Genomic DNA, 15,073 nt, shown 5'->3' with positions numbered 1-15,073 from the left:
CCCCCCCCTTCTCTTAAAAAAAAGCCCCGTTCGGTTGGATCTTTTAATAAACCACTTCACAATCAAGGGGAAAAAACCCCAAGATTATCAAGTTCACCAGCTGGTTTGCCCTCAACTTCCAATGTGACTTTGCCTCGACTTTGCCTGCCGTTCAATTTTTCACCTGGGCTGGCCTAGCTTTTTCTCTTTTTTAAAAAATTACGATGCCAAATGCTTTAAAAAAGTCAAATTGTTTTCCCTGCTCCTCCTCCGTTGTCCCCTCTTCTGCTTGTTTGAACCTGTTGTTTGTATCTGACAAGGATTCTTGGCTGGCGAACAAGAGGGGAGGTGGGCGGGTGGTGGAATCTGCAGAAAGTGCTTTCGAGCCCTCTTTAAAAAAAATTGCCCTCTTTTAGCAAAATATAACGTTCCTCGTGGACATGAAAGGAGCGAGGGAGACTCAACGTCTTTTCATCCATTTAAGGAAGGAGAAATCACCACATTCAATAACAGGTCTAAATACAGTAATAGAACAGTCCCTTCTCTTCTTTCTCTCTCTCTCTTGCGTGCCCCCCGTAAGCCAGGATATGTCACCTTGTACCAGGCGTGGGGGTGGCAGCGAAGGGGGGGAGGGAGAAGAACAGCCATTCACCCCATTTTTCTCCAAGAGGAGTTCTGTGGAAAGGAGACCACCTTCACCTAGGCTGCCCTCTAAGCCCAGAATTTGCAAGAAGCAATCAGAAATTATTCTGCCTTGCTTGCTGGCTAGCCCCAGCTGGCTGTCTGAGCCTCGCGCAGAGTGCCTACAACCCGAGCTTTGGCACGTCAAGGCCAGCCTTTTGCACGGGTTTCGGTTTGGGGGTGGAGGGAGGAAAACCTTGGGAGTCCCCGTGGAGTTCGTCTCTGCCAGTCAAAAGGAGACAGATGCGAAATCAATGGCCCGGGAATCTGACCCGCCACGCGGCCGCTCCATCCGTTGTTCCTAAATATAATCTGAAGGGGGGGGAATCAAATATTAAATTTGAGGGGGGGGTCTCTGGCTTTAAAGGATTTCCCCCAAGTAATTATTGGATCGGTTGGCTCCTGGGTTGGGTTTTCTTTTTAAATACGCTTCCCACAATCTCCCAGCCAGAAATTTGCTTTTTACAGTTCTGTCTCAATCTGGCGCTTAGATTAGGAGCTGTGTGGTAGAGCCTCTTTCCTTGCACACAGTTGCATGTGTGTGTACACACACACACAAACACACAGATTTCATTTCCCCTTGCACACGTCTTCAAGGTGTGATAAATTTAAAGAGACTCGTACTTGGATTCCCCCAACAAGTAAACTGGGTGGGTTACTTTGCTTTTTCGAGAGGAAAGGACACCATCAGGAGAAGCTGTTTTACAGACAGAATTGAGAAGCCGCCAAAGCCACCTGTAGCAGCCCTAGCCGAACCACAATTTAACAACAGGTGAGTGAGTGGATGGTATCAGATTTAACTTTGGCTCACCAACTAAGCAAGGTTCTGAAAGGACCGTTGAAATTTACCTGAACGGTCTTCTCGATGCACTGCGAGGAGAGTCCAACATGGGTGATACTTCAGCCTGATTGGTTAGGGACTGAGTTAAATTATAATATTAATTAGCTCCGCCCTGTAGCCACCCCCTTATAGCTCAGTCAATAAAAACGAAGGAGTAGTGCAACTAACACAACTTTATTAACTCAACTTCAACAAAAAACTGAGCCCCTGGGCCAAATGGCCGGGTTGGGTTTGGACTCTCCTCGCAGTGCATCGAGAAGACCGTTCAGGTAAGTGTCAACGGTCCTTCTCCAATGCACTGCTGCGGAGAGTCCAACATGGGATATACCCAAGATTACGATACCAGGGCGGGAGAAGGCTGGACCAGGGGCGTATGGGAATCACACACCCTCTGCAGCACTCTTCGGCCAAAGGCCGCATCCAAGGACCCGAAGGAGTCCAGTTTATAATGTTTTATGAACGTATTCGGAGTGGCCCAGGTCGCAGCTCGGCAGATGTCTTCTAAAGGCGCCTGGGTGGACCACGCCGCAGAAGTCGCAGCACTCCTTGTGGAGTGAGCCGTAATGTTCTCAGGTACTGTCCTTGACCGTGAGGTGTAGGCTGTAATAATACATGACGTCACCCATCGACTAATCGCCGTAGAAGATACCTTAGCACCCATCGTAGATGTCGCGAAGGACACAAATAAGGCCTCTGTTTTACGGAAATTAGCCGTCCGGCGAACATAGATTTTAAGCGTCCGACGCACGTCTATCTTGTGCCAGCGCAACTCCAGCGGATGGTTACCTCGTGCACAGAAGTCTGGCAGAACAATATCCGTTGATCCATGGAAGAAGGTGTTGACCTTAGGCAGGAATGTCGGGTCAGGTCGTAAAACCACTCGATCCTGGTGAAAGAGGCATAGGTCTGGCCTTACCGAAAGAGCCGCCAGCTCAGACACCCTTCTGGCCGAAGTGATGGCCACTAGAAAGGCCGTCTTAAAGGATAAAAGTCGTAAAGGAATATTGCGGAGAGGCTCAAATGGAGGCGCCGTCAGGGTATCCAACACAAAGGGAAGATCCCATGATGGAAACCTGTGCACCGTCTGAGGCCGTATATTGGCTGCTCCCTTGAGAAAATCTCTCACCCACGGGTGATGAGCGATTGCTCTCCCTTCCTCCAGCTTGATGATGGTGGAAATAGCCGCCACCTGTCTGCGCAGGGTGTTGGGGGCGAGACCCCTGTCTAGCCCGGCCTGTAGAAAGGATAGAATGTGTCTTACCGATGCTGATTGTGGATCTGCTCCAGTGGTAACGCAGAATTTGTGGAAAGCCGACCAGGTGGACTGATAGATCCTTGTCGTTGAAGGCCTACGAGCCGCTTGTATGGTGGAAATCACCGCTTGTGGAAGCGCTGCTGCTCTCAATCTGTCCCCCTCAAGCGCCAGGTGGCAAGCTTCCACCATTGGGGATCCGGATGGTAGACTGATCCCTGGCTGAGTGAGACAATGTTGATCGGGAGTCGCCATGGCGGTGTGATTGACAGGTCCATTAAATCCGCAAACCATGGGCGACGCAGCCAATAAGGGGCGATGAATATCACTTCGGCCCTCTCTGCGATTATTTTGGCCACTGCTCGGTGGATGAGGCACACTGGAGGGAACGCATACAGTAGGCCGTCTGGCCATGAGCTCCTGAGGGCATTGATCCGCTCGGCTCCCGGAGAAGGGAATCGAGAGAAAAAGCGACGCAGGTGTGTGTTTTCTGCCGTGGCAAATAGGTCCACTAGAGGAGTCCCATACCTCCTTGCCACCGCCTGAAACGCCTGTTCTCCCAAACGCCACTCGGCTGGTAGGAGCGTGGACCTGCTGAGCCAATCTGCCTGCACATTGTCCACCCCCGAGATGTGCTCTGCCCTGATTGAAAGCAGGTATGTCTCTGCCCATGAGAAAAGAATATTCGTTTCTCGCATCAGCCTGGCTGACCTCGTCCCTCCTTGGTGATTTAAGTGGGATCGAGTCGCCACGTTGTCGGTGAGAATTAGTATGTGAGTGTCCTGATACTCCTGGAAGAATGCCTGAAGGGCTAAAAATACCGCCCTTAATTCCAGAAGGTTGATATGGCTGTCCGCTAGCTCTGCCATTGTCCACACCCCTTGAGCGACTTGAGTCTCTGAGTGCGCCCCCCAGCCTCTGAGGCTCGCATCCGTGGTGATAACCACCTCCCTTTGTTTCAGGAAGGGGGAGCCTCGAAGAAGCGCGGACAAGCGCCACCATGGGAGGACTTCATGACACTCCTTGGGATTGAGACCAGACGCTGGGAGTGGCTCGATCGACTCCGTTGGTACGGGAGGAGGAACCACTGCAGGGGTCTGGTGTGGAATCTGGCCCAAGGGACAATATCGATGCAGGAGACAAATGACCCTAGTATCTGTGACAGCAAGGCTAGGGTCACTCGCTCCTGATGGTAAAGAAAGTTTACCATGTTCCGAATCTTCAGTTTGCGTTCGTCTGAAAGGAAGACCTTGCCCACTTGAGAGTCTATCACTGTTCCCAAATGTTGTAGACGGGTAGTGGGAGTTAGATGACTCTTTGGAAAGTTGACTGTAAAGCCGTGGTCCTCCAAGGTCTGAATTGTCAACTGCAGGTCCGTTCGAGCTCTCTCTAGAGTTCTTGACAGAATGACGATATCGTCCAGGTACGCCATAAGGCGTACCGAACTGGATCTCAGTGAAGCTGTCAGGATGTCCAGGAGTTTGGTGAACGTCCTGGGCGCTGATGACAACCCGAACGGCATTGCCCGGTACTGGTAATGGTGTTCGTTGATACAGAACCTGAGGTATTGCCGATATTCCGTGTGTACAGGCACATGCAGGTAGGCCTCCTTCAAGTCTATGGAGGTCATGAAATCTCCCCTCCTGATGCAAGAAAGTATTGTGCGGAGTGAGTGCATTTTGAACCGGACATACCGGACGTATACATTGAGCTGCCTCAGGTTCAGGATAAGCCTGCATCCCCCCGATGCCTTGGGTACCACGAATACCACTGAGTAGTATCCGTGTCCTCTTTGGTTCAAGGGAACCGGCTCTATGGCTCCTATGTCTTCCAGGTATAGTACCTCCTGCTGCAAGAGGGCTCTCTTGTGGGGGCAGGCGATCCAAGGACATTGAACGAAACGTTGGCGTGGCAAACAGAGGAAATTGAGCTTGAGGCCCAGAGAAACAGTGTTGATGGCCCAAGTATCCGTGGTTGAGTTTTCCCAAACTGAGGCAAATGCTTGTAGTCGGCCTCCGATAGGAATCTCTGTGATGCAGTCACTTTTGACCACGGAATCCCTTCTGGTTTGCATTCCCAAAGGGCTTCCTGGCTTGTTGATATTGCCGCCCTCGGTTTCCGTAGCCGCCTCTGTTGCTCCGGAACGTATTCTGGTTGTATCCTCCTGAATACGGCCTTGGATTTTGTGTGCCCGCCGTAGCAGGCTCCTGGCGAAAGGGCTGCCTGCGGTAGAAAGGTGCCTGGCGACGATCTGCGCGCCTAGCTGATTTAGGTAGCACCTTCTTCTTGTCCTTATCCTCTATAAGAACCTTATCTAACGCCTGGCCAAACAGTTCGGAACCATGGAAAGGGGCAGAAGCAAGACGCCATTTGGACTTGGCGTCAGCTTGCCAGGATCGCAACCAAAGTAACCTCCTAGATGAGAGAGTGGCCGCCATCGCCCGTGAAGCGAACCTGGTTGCGGTCAGAGTGGCATCCGCCAAGAACTCTGACGCTAGTATTAGCTTGCTTATATCTTGCCGTAGGCGCCCCTCGTCTGGTCCTACCCTGGTCTGCATTTCTTGCAACCAGAGGATACAGGCCCTGTTGAAGAATGAGGCAGATGAAGCCGCTCTCAGGGCCCATGAAGCCATCTAGTGGGTCTTGCGTATAAGCGTTTCGGCCCTCTTGTCGTCAGGTTTTAATCCTTCAGCGAGTTCTGAAGGAACCAACGCATTTGAAACTAAGCTGGCGACCGGCTGGTCAATAGTCGGGAAGGCCAGCAAGTCCTCAATTTCAGGGTCGAAGGTGTACATCTTCCGGTCTAGCATGGAAGGGCCCTGTGCTGCAGCCGGTTGTTGCCACGGTCTCTTGATGTTTTCTAGAAATATCTGGGAAGACGGAATGTGGCACGATTCTGGTTGCGGCTCCGTAAACAAGCGTACTGCTGGTTGTAGGCCAGCTGTTGCTTTGGTGGGTTTAGACGAGGCAGACAAGGCGGCCACCTGTTTCGCCTTTCTCAGCAGGATGTCATACAATGCTGGTTTGAACAGCATTGCTGAAGCAGGTTGCTCCGGAGGAGGCCCCTCATCCTCCGACAGCTCACACTCATGGTCTGTATCAACTTCCCCTTCATCCATTTCAGAGTCCATTGGGAAGGAAGAAGCCGGTGGGACTGACCAGAGATCTCTTCTGGGTGGCCTTGTTTGCTGTCCAGCTGGTTTCTGAGACCCCACAGCCATGCCTTGAGTATAAGTACTGGTTAGCATTTCCTGCAATGCAGGAGGCATAGACTGCCAAGTTTCATTCACTCTCAGCCCCGCTGCTGATGGGGTGAAAGTAGCAGATGGTAGTTGGGCCCCACATGTAGATTGAGGTGGCTGGTATACATAACCTCCTAACCCCCATGACTGGGGTAGGGGTAATTCAGGCCTATGAGGTGCTTCACTGGGTTGTGCCACAGGCTGCCTCCCTGGTGAAAGTTCAATGCTGTGCACCGATGCCTCAGAACCCCTTTGAATCCCTGGGGAGCATCCAGGCAGCCATTGCTGTAATGTTGGCTGTATAGGGGCCATGGTTTGAGGAGGAGGCGAGTGATTCAGCGAGGCCTGCCTTTGGGCGGCCTCCAGCTGCGCTTCAAGAGCTTTAATCTTCCTCTCTGCTTCCCTCAATGATGAAGAAGAGGCCTTATTTTTGGGCTTGGAAGTCTGAGCCTTGGCAGTTGACTTCGGAACCTCCTCTTTCCCAGTTAAAGAGTCAGTGCTGGCTGTTTGATCTGCCATTTCAGTAATAATGCTACTCACAAAGCCTGAGACGTAATTAGAGCGCTCCAATCCTCCACTAGCTCTCTGTCTCCGAGTGAAAACAGCGAAAAATGGCGCTGACAGAGGTATTTGTGGGCGTGTATGCCCTCCTGTCAATTTTGACAGTTCAAAATGGCGGGCGCTATGTTTCTGGCGCGAAAGTCACCTCCCTAAGGGAGTCACGCCATCCCAGCCTCTATTGGGCTGCCCCCTGACTGCTGAGGCAGTTAAACTGCCTGCTGCTTTAAATCGCGGCTTTTTTTCTTCAATCGCCGAAGCCGCAAGCAAAGCGCTCTTCAAAAAGCCGACAAACAGCTGTTCGTCGGTCTTTTTAAAACTGCCGCCGAATTCGGCGGTTTCCTTTTGGCGCGCAAGAGAGAAGCCTCGGGAATATCTCCTTAACGGCTTGGAGGGCGCCAGCGGTGAGCTCTAAACAATGAGGGAAGGGGGTGGGGTGCCTCTGAGGCAACTGTACCTTCACCCCTCCGAGCTCGGTGAGGTTTGGCCACGGAGGCCAGGGACCTCAATTCATCCAAACGGCTCTGAAGATAACCACTAGGCATTATGGATAGGGGTATGGCCACGGAGGTCAGGCACCCTGCCTATGGAGAGCCGTGTCTCTGGGCTGTGCCCTCGGAGGGCAGGGGCCCTGAGGCGGTAAATGGTTGCAGGCTATACCCACGGAGGGTAGACACCTGTCTCTTCTTGTCATCTTCTGCATCTATAGAGAGAAAGACAAAAAGGAGAAAAGACATTATTTTATTACAGAAATATATTAAATATATTAATTTAAATTAATTTAAACACTATATGTTCAGTGGAAAAAACTCTAGTCCCTATCACTACGATTGAGTTTTTAAGACTGAGCTATAAGGGGGTGGCTACAGGTCGGAGCTAATTAATATTATAATTTAACTCAGTCCCTAACCAATCAGGCTGAAGTATCACCCATGTTGGACTCTCCGCAGCAGTGCATTGGAGAATATACAAACTTACAATGATGGTTGAGTATGAAACCGAGTTGCATCCTGGCAGACCAACACACATCAGCCTGGCTAATTTAAACACACACAATTTTTTTATAGCCCCAGTCCACCGCCTTGTGTAGGCACAAAACCCACAAATTCTTTGTCATTGGTACCCTGATTTATACCGCCTTGTTTTCTAAGATTATCCAGAACCAGAAGAAATGAAACCACAGGGTTAAAGGAGAAATTAATGAAAGAGAAGGTCTCTGTAAAGGAAGAGGGTGGGATTCCAGCTCTTGAGACCAAAACAATCGTATTACTTTCTGATGGACCCAAAAGTGACATAATGCCCCCCTCCTCAAGATTTGCTCCTTTTCTCAAGTGTAAACCACCAATAACGGGAGGGAGGGAGGGAGGAAGGAAAGAAGGAAAGAAGGAAGGAAGGAAAGAAGGAAGGAAAAATAAATATATAAACTCCTTTCCTCAAGTGTAAATCACCGATAACGGATGGACGGACGGACGGACGGAAGGAAGGAAGGAAGGAAGGATGGAAGGAAGGAAAGAAGGAAGGAAAGAAGGAAGGAAGGGATAGAGAAAAGAAAAAGGAAGGAAGAAGGAAAGGAAAGAAGGGAAGGAAGGAAGGCAGATATAGACTAGCCACCACCCAGAGTGAAACAGTGGTAACTTATATTTATTACAATTATATACAGTCATATTTTATACTGGAATTCTATACATGGTCACATGGATGAGCATGTTTCGCTGGGTCCTCTCGCTGAGGACGTAGAGCAATAAGAGGAGGCTCGCGATGCTTGTCACTGGTTTTCGAGGCTCTTTTAATGACGGGAATGGAAACCAACACCACGGCGAAACCCGAGGACACGACACCCAGAAACGGGGTTTCTCAAAACCCGCTTTCTTTTCTCCACCCAACCGGGGCCATAGACGGGAGGGCGTTGAGGAAGAAGGGGCTGGGGGGGTCGCACACAGAGGCCCCCATCAATGAGGGAAAGATGGAAATAGCCCCATTGGGGGATCGAGCCCCAGTGGAGCTGAAGCCCCAGCAGTCACCGCCCAGCTCTGCAACGGAAAGAAAATGGCAACAGTGCCAAGCGGGGAGAGGCAAGAACGGGGCCCGTGGAGAGATTCAGGCAGGTCCTAGACCTTCCAATGGCAGAAAAGCAAGAAGTAGGGGAAGAAAGGGGTGCAAGAAAGAGGGCAAGGGGGGTTTTGCCTTGCCCTGAAATCCCCCAATCTTTTGGGCATCAGCAGTTTTTCTGCAAAGAAACCAATTTCGAAGCCGAGAGCGGAATCAAAGCACCCAGGCTCAATGCAATAAATAGAGAAGGGGGATTGAGGATAGCTGGAAGCCCCCACCCCGAGATGGGAGGGCGGGTGAGAATGTGAGGTCCCCACCCCGCCAACGGAAACGTTTGTGCTTGCTTAGGCAACTGGATGGGCAGGAGGTCAGTTGGGGACGGGGGATGAGCGCCACAGATGGAGGCCCGGCTGCAAGAGAGCGAAAGGGGACCTGGAGAGGGCCGGGGGCCTGCAGTAGGGGTGGGGAGGGACAGGGAGGGCCGTCACTTGCTTGGAGTGCGAGATTAGGGCGAACCACAGAAGTGAGGCAAGGGGGCGATCGGAGCCTTGGCGAAGAAAGATCGAGATGGGCGGGGGAGAAGAGGAGGGCTGTGAGTGCCCCGAGCTAGTCAATTTCATTCTCGTTGCTGGCACCTTCGGGCCGCCGCAGCTTCTCCACCTGTTCGTTTATCTGCCCGTCGCCTCCTCGCCGATCCTCTGTCTGGACATCCTCTTCATCCGGACGGTTGTCCTCTTCTTCTTCCTCCTCCTCCTCTTCCTCCTCTATACGGGCCTGCTCCTCCCGCTTTTCCTCTTCACCTTGCACCTCCATCCGCACCTGGCCCGTCAGGTCAATTACCGCCTCCCCTTCTTCCGTGGGGCTCAAGAGGTGGCAGCCCACCTTGGTCCCTTCGGGGCTGTGGTTTTCCTTGACGGGCGAAGGGGAGCTGGACTCGTTGCTGACCGGGCTGATGTCACTGCTGGTGTTGTGGTTGTTGGTCACTGGGTTGGAAGGGGAAGCAGGCTTCACCGGGATTTGCCAGGAGAGGATTTTTGGGGCTGATGGCGAAGGAGGAAACTGCCTTCTGAAGAAGAAATGAGAGAAAAAGGAACAGGTTGCCTTTTTTTAAAGACAGAAAAAGGAAATAATTTTCTGGGATGGACGCTATTCAAGCACTCCTATGGCTAAGAATCCAATCACAATAGTCAGGGTCAACTACGCACGCACACACAAAGACACACAAACACTTTTTTACAGCTTCCAGAAAAGGGCATCTATAGGCCTTTAAAAGAAAAATGTGATGTTGGAAACCGACTGCTAGTTAAAGATCTCTGACACTGACCGGGTCCTCTCCAAATGCCTGGGCTGGAGCAGAGGAAAGAAAGGGCCACTCAATTGGAGAATGGATAGCAGGCAGTTTCCTGTGTCTGGGAATCCGGGAAGGAGGGGTGGATCATCTCAAAAGACGCCATCTACAAGTGGTCCTTGACTTACAACTATTTGTTTAGTTTAGTGACCATTTGAATGGCACTGAAAAAAGTGACAGGATGATTTTTCACACTTCAGACTTTTTTCAGCTTCCCCCTGATCAAGTGATCGAAATTTCGAAAGTCTTCCCACAAACAAAGTTAACAGGGAAGTCCAATACAATTTAACAACTTGTGTTACCAAGAAAGGTCGTGGACTGAGGCAAACTCCCTTAACAACAGTCTTGTTCAGAAATCTGGCACTGTCATAAGTCAGGGAGCTCCCTGTACTTATTTAGGGCTTTAGAAATTTCTGGATCACAGATCCCCATTCCCCAAAGGTCATACAAGGGAGGTCTTTGCTACCAACCCCCCTGGGATGTCGTACAGCAGCAAACTCCTCTGAAGTCTGGTACCGGTTCTATGAGTCTGCTTCTCGCCCCTGCGTGCATGAGGCACACTCATACAACGCTAAAAAAGGAACATTTTGAGGCTATTGTTAAAGAAAAAATGCAAAAGGAGAGACTGAGTGAAACATGAATGGCAAAAAATTAAAGCGTTTTTTTTAAATAACATAACTAAAGGTGGGAGGAGAATTCGCGGTGCCGTGCAATTTCCTGCTAGAAAGCAGGAAATCCAACGATTTTGCGCATATTGCGCATCGCAACTGATCGTCGCCCAGCCAATAGTCAGAAATACCGATTTGCCTGAACCGGTAGCATTTTTTTTTAACTACCAGTTTGAGAGAACAGGTCTGAGCCAATCGCATTTCACCCCTGACGTTGTGAGCAAAAAGTAGGCTGCTCTGAGCCAGAGCGACTTTACAAACTTTATTTGCCAGGCTGGGTTCAGCGGCCAACTCGTTGCGCCCAGCCCACCGGGGGACAATCTAACAATTTCAACCTTGGTGGCACAGTGGTTAAGAGTGCAGTACTGCAAGCTGCTTCTGCTAACTGCTAGCTGTAGTTCACCAATTCAAATCCCACCGAGCTCGAGTTCAACTCAGCCTTCCATCCTTCCGAGGTGGGTCAAATGAGGACCCAGATTGTTGGGGGCAAGAGGCTGATTCTGTAAACCGTTTAGAGAGGGCTGTCAAAGCACTATGAAGCGGTATGTAAGTCTAAGTGCTATTGCTGATTTAAATTTATTTATGTTAAATAAAATTTAAAAATAAACACTTTATTTTTTGTCATTCACGTTTCGCTCGGCCCTTCCTTTTGCATCCTTTCTTTAACGCTTTTCAGCATTGCTTTGTTGTATTAGTCTAAGTTCTTGCATTGCAGCGAGTGGTCTTAGAGGCCGTGGTAGGCTCACATCATAGGGCTAAACTCATTTCAGGACATCCAGCCAATTTCTAACTGACCTTGGAGCGTTTCCTTCCTCAAATGGGGCTTTATTTCTCTTGCTCCAGGCTTCCCTGGAATATCTGGGCACCCCCCCAAAGGTAAGAATCCACCCCCCTACAAAATGCTTTGCCCTCCCCCCAGCCACTCCCAACCTCTGCTGGAAAGGCCTCTCTTCAAATCCCCCCCCCCGCCCTCCTCTGCATGCAGAGAAGGCAAATGCTGCCCCCATCATTCACCAGTATCGTCAATGCTATCAGAAATTCAATTTAAGAGTCTTTTTTCTTGGATCCCGTGACCCGGGCTCTTGGCATTGGAGTGAGGGAGGGCCCCCAGCTCTGTTTATTTATTTTAAGAAATATATTTTCCAAGAGCACTTATCTCCCCAGCTGCATTAGCACACCAGCGCACATCCTCCGGTCCCCACCAACAATAAATGAATTTCTCCTTAATGACAAGATGTCCTCCCGCGGACACACAGATACACCACGGCTGCCCTTGTGCTAGCTCGCCTTGACGCTACCGGCAGGGACTGAATATTGAAATGGGGGTGGGGTGGGAAGGGAGGGGGGTGCTGTCCCGGGGCCCCTCTCTCTCCCCCCCATGGCTCATCAGCGCCACCTTCCTGAGAGAATCGGCGTGATAAAAGAATTTGGCAAATAACAAATGGCCCCTTTCTGATCTCCACACTCCAAGGTGCCTTGAGCTCCTGGAGATGCTGTTTTCGTTTAAATTTATTAAACATTTTTAAAGAAACCGCACTGCAGTTTTTCAGTGTGTGTCGTGTTCCTTCTGGAACAAACTGCACCTTGGACACGCAAAAAAACTAAACCCGGAGAAGCGACAAGTGAAGCACCTCCATATTTGGATACAAGTCCCAATTCTCAACAGCTCCCACTGTCAGCCTGGGATTCTCTCTTCAGTGTGATTGGACCAAATCTCATTAATTACTTTAATTAGAGGGAAACTGTGAGTGGAGGGGGTCCCTGAGGATCATCTACTCTAGCCTAAGGGCTAAGTTAATTAAAGTAATGTAGTGCTGTAGCATTCACTATTTCCTTTGGCCCTCCAGTCAAGCACTCTAGTTGTCCCTTGCTAGGCTACTAGTATCTATGGGTCATTCACATTGCTTGAATTCCTTTGAAAGGGGGCTGGCTGTCCCCACATCTTGTGGTACAGAGTTCCACAGGTGAATTCTGTGTCCTGGGCAGGAGCCCTTGCTTGTGTCAAACTGGAAGGCTCCTTCACTGAATAACAACCTTATTAAGTTCTCCTGACAGAACAATTAATCAGTGCAAAAAATTATTTGCCTCCTGAAGTTGTAAATGCTCCAAAATTGGAAGTTTTTAAGAAGAGATTGGATAGCCATTTGTCTGAAGCAGTATAGGGTCTTCTGCCTGAGCAGGGGGTTGCGCTAGAAGATCTCCAAGGTCCCTTCCAACTATTCTATTCCATTCCTATTATTCCATTCCATTCTATTCATATTTTCCTCTTTTCTATTCATATTTCCTTCTATTCTATTCTATTCCTATTCTATTCTATTTATATTTTCTTATATGCTATTCCATTCCTATTTTCTTATATGCTATTCTATTCTATTCCTTGTTCCTATTATAATGCAGTAAGGAAACTTCTTTGGTACATCTGTGTTATGACCTGCATCTAATTTGTTTTAAACTTGTTCCATTTTGAAAAGAAGGGCCATTTTAATTGAGGTGGATTCAATCCGGAGCCCCAAAGCTGAATTTATCTAGAATAACCGGATGAAAAAATGACTCTGAGAGGCATCTTGATAAACTCCATAAAGCCACTGGATTGGTAGCCTGAAAACCGAGTGAGGGGTGAAACGCCGGCCCCAGTGGCTGCTGTCGAGAGAGTGTGTGGAAGGATACAGGAGAGAGCAACAAGCAGGCGGTTGAAGTGAGTCTGTGAATTGTGTTTTCAAAGGATGAATCCAAAGGAATTTTTATCTAGCTAAGTTGAGATGTGGCTCTATTCCGTGGCCCTCGTTTCCTATGCCACAAAGTTTCATTTTAATGTATGCCAATTAGTGTACATTCCACGTGACAATAAAGTTATTCTAATGAAAGTAATTTTATTTCCTACCTGTTCAGCAGGAGCCCCTTTAATGAATAGATCTCCGACTTCAGCTCACTGATACTCTGAGATTCCAAAATCCAGTTGGTTGATGTGGTGGCCTGAGAGGGGAAAGTAGTGGCTGGAGTCAAAACTCAGGAAAATCTCTCCCTTAGATGATCAAATCTCAAACCTGCGTCTAGCGGTGGCTACCTTTTGAGTGAACTACAATTCCTCCCCGCCCCAAAGGTGTCAATTACAAAAAAGGCCCAAGACTGGCATCAACCATTCCCTTTTTTATCATATGAGTCCCAGTGACCGGTTAGGTCCCACAGAGTCGGCCTTCTCCAGGTCCTGTCAACTAGTCAATGTCGCATGGTGGGGCCTAGGGGAAGAGCCTTCTCTGTGGGGGCCCCAGCCTTCTGGAATCAGCTTCCCCCCGGAGATTTGCACTGCTCCCTATCCTCCTCGCCTTCCATGAGAGTCTTAAGACTCATTTATGCCACCAGGCTAGGGGTGATTAGATCTTAGGCCCCCTGGCTGACAAATGTTGTTGTCTGAATGGGTATGATTGATTTTTAACATAATTGGGGATTTTAGATTAGTTTACCTAGTTTTAATTAATTGGATTTAGCCACTGTATTTTATTGCTTCCTTTATATGTTGTAAGCTGCCCGGAGTCCTCAAAGAGGGGCAGCATATAAACTCAATGAATGAATGAATGAATGAATGAATGAATGAATGAATGAATGAATGAATGAATGAAAATGAATGAATGAATGCTAAAGAGGTGATATACAGACGGTGGGTGCTGTAACAAAATGACAGGTAATGCTTTGTGGGACAGAATCAATTAAAGAAAAACACCATCCTCCCTGACACTCGATGAAGGGATGCCTCTTGTCTTCACCGGCTTTAAAAGCAAGAATTAGATGGATGTGTTTTGAGATGGCTTGGTCTGGTTTGCTGTTTGGAAATGGTGGGTGCTAGACAGACCCTTGTCTGATATGGTAGAGCCGGGGGCTGGACTAGAAGACCTCCAAGTCTCTTCCATCTCATTCTATGCTAATCAAGGAGAGAAGAAACCTGGGATTAAGGAGAAATTTCCTAACAGGGAGGAGAATTAACCAGTAGAACGGCTTGCCACCAGAAGCTGTGGGGTGCGCCATCATTTTAGCCGCCCCAAGTCTTCGGAGAGGGGCGGCATACAAATCTAATAAATAATAATAATAATAATAATAATAATAATAATAATAATAATAATAATAATTATTATTATTATTATTATTATTATTATTATTATTATTATTATTATTATTATTATTTTCAAAAGAGACTAGATAGCCATTTGTCTGGAATGGTATAGGACAGTGATGGTGAATCTTTTTTTCCTGGGGTGCCGAAAGCACGCACCCATGCACTATCGCACATGCGTGTGTACCCACATCCATATTTCAATGCCCCTGCTCCCCACCCTCCCCCACATATGTGTGCGTAACCCCCCCTTCTCCACTTCCACGCATGACACCCCCTGCTCCCTGACATCCAATGGGTCTGGGAGAAGTGAAAACGGCCTCCCCTGCCCAACTTGAGGTCTTCTAGAG

At 49.0% G+C, this 15,073-nt stretch overlaps 1 protein-coding gene across 1 annotated transcript in view; it reads right to left on the bottom strand.

The window, feature by feature from the left end:
• Nucleotides 1-8,322: 8,322 nt before the first annotated feature.
• Nucleotides 8,323-15,073, bottom strand: part of PEX14 (peroxisomal biogenesis factor 14) — a 103,367-nt gene continuing 96,616 nt past the window's right edge. The window contains exons 8-9 of the mRNA XM_070759322.1: nt 13,500-13,591; nt 8,323-9,668 (exon numbers count right to left, since the gene is read on the bottom strand). Coding sequence (XP_070615423.1) covers nt 9,209-9,668; nt 13,500-13,591 — 552 coding nt within the window. The 3' untranslated portion in view covers nt 8,323-9,208. The remainder of the gene's footprint in view (nt 9,669-13,499; nt 13,592-15,073) is intronic.

Source organism: Erythrolamprus reginae, chromosome 8 (assembly GCF_031021105.1).
Source record: "Erythrolamprus reginae isolate rEryReg1 chromosome 8, rEryReg1.hap1, whole genome shotgun sequence".
Taxonomy (NCBI): Eukaryota; Metazoa; Chordata; class Lepidosauria; order Squamata; family Dipsadidae; genus Erythrolamprus; species Erythrolamprus reginae.
The sequence above is the reverse complement of the archived record's forward strand: the minus strand, read 5'-3'. Positions and strand labels throughout refer to the sequence as shown.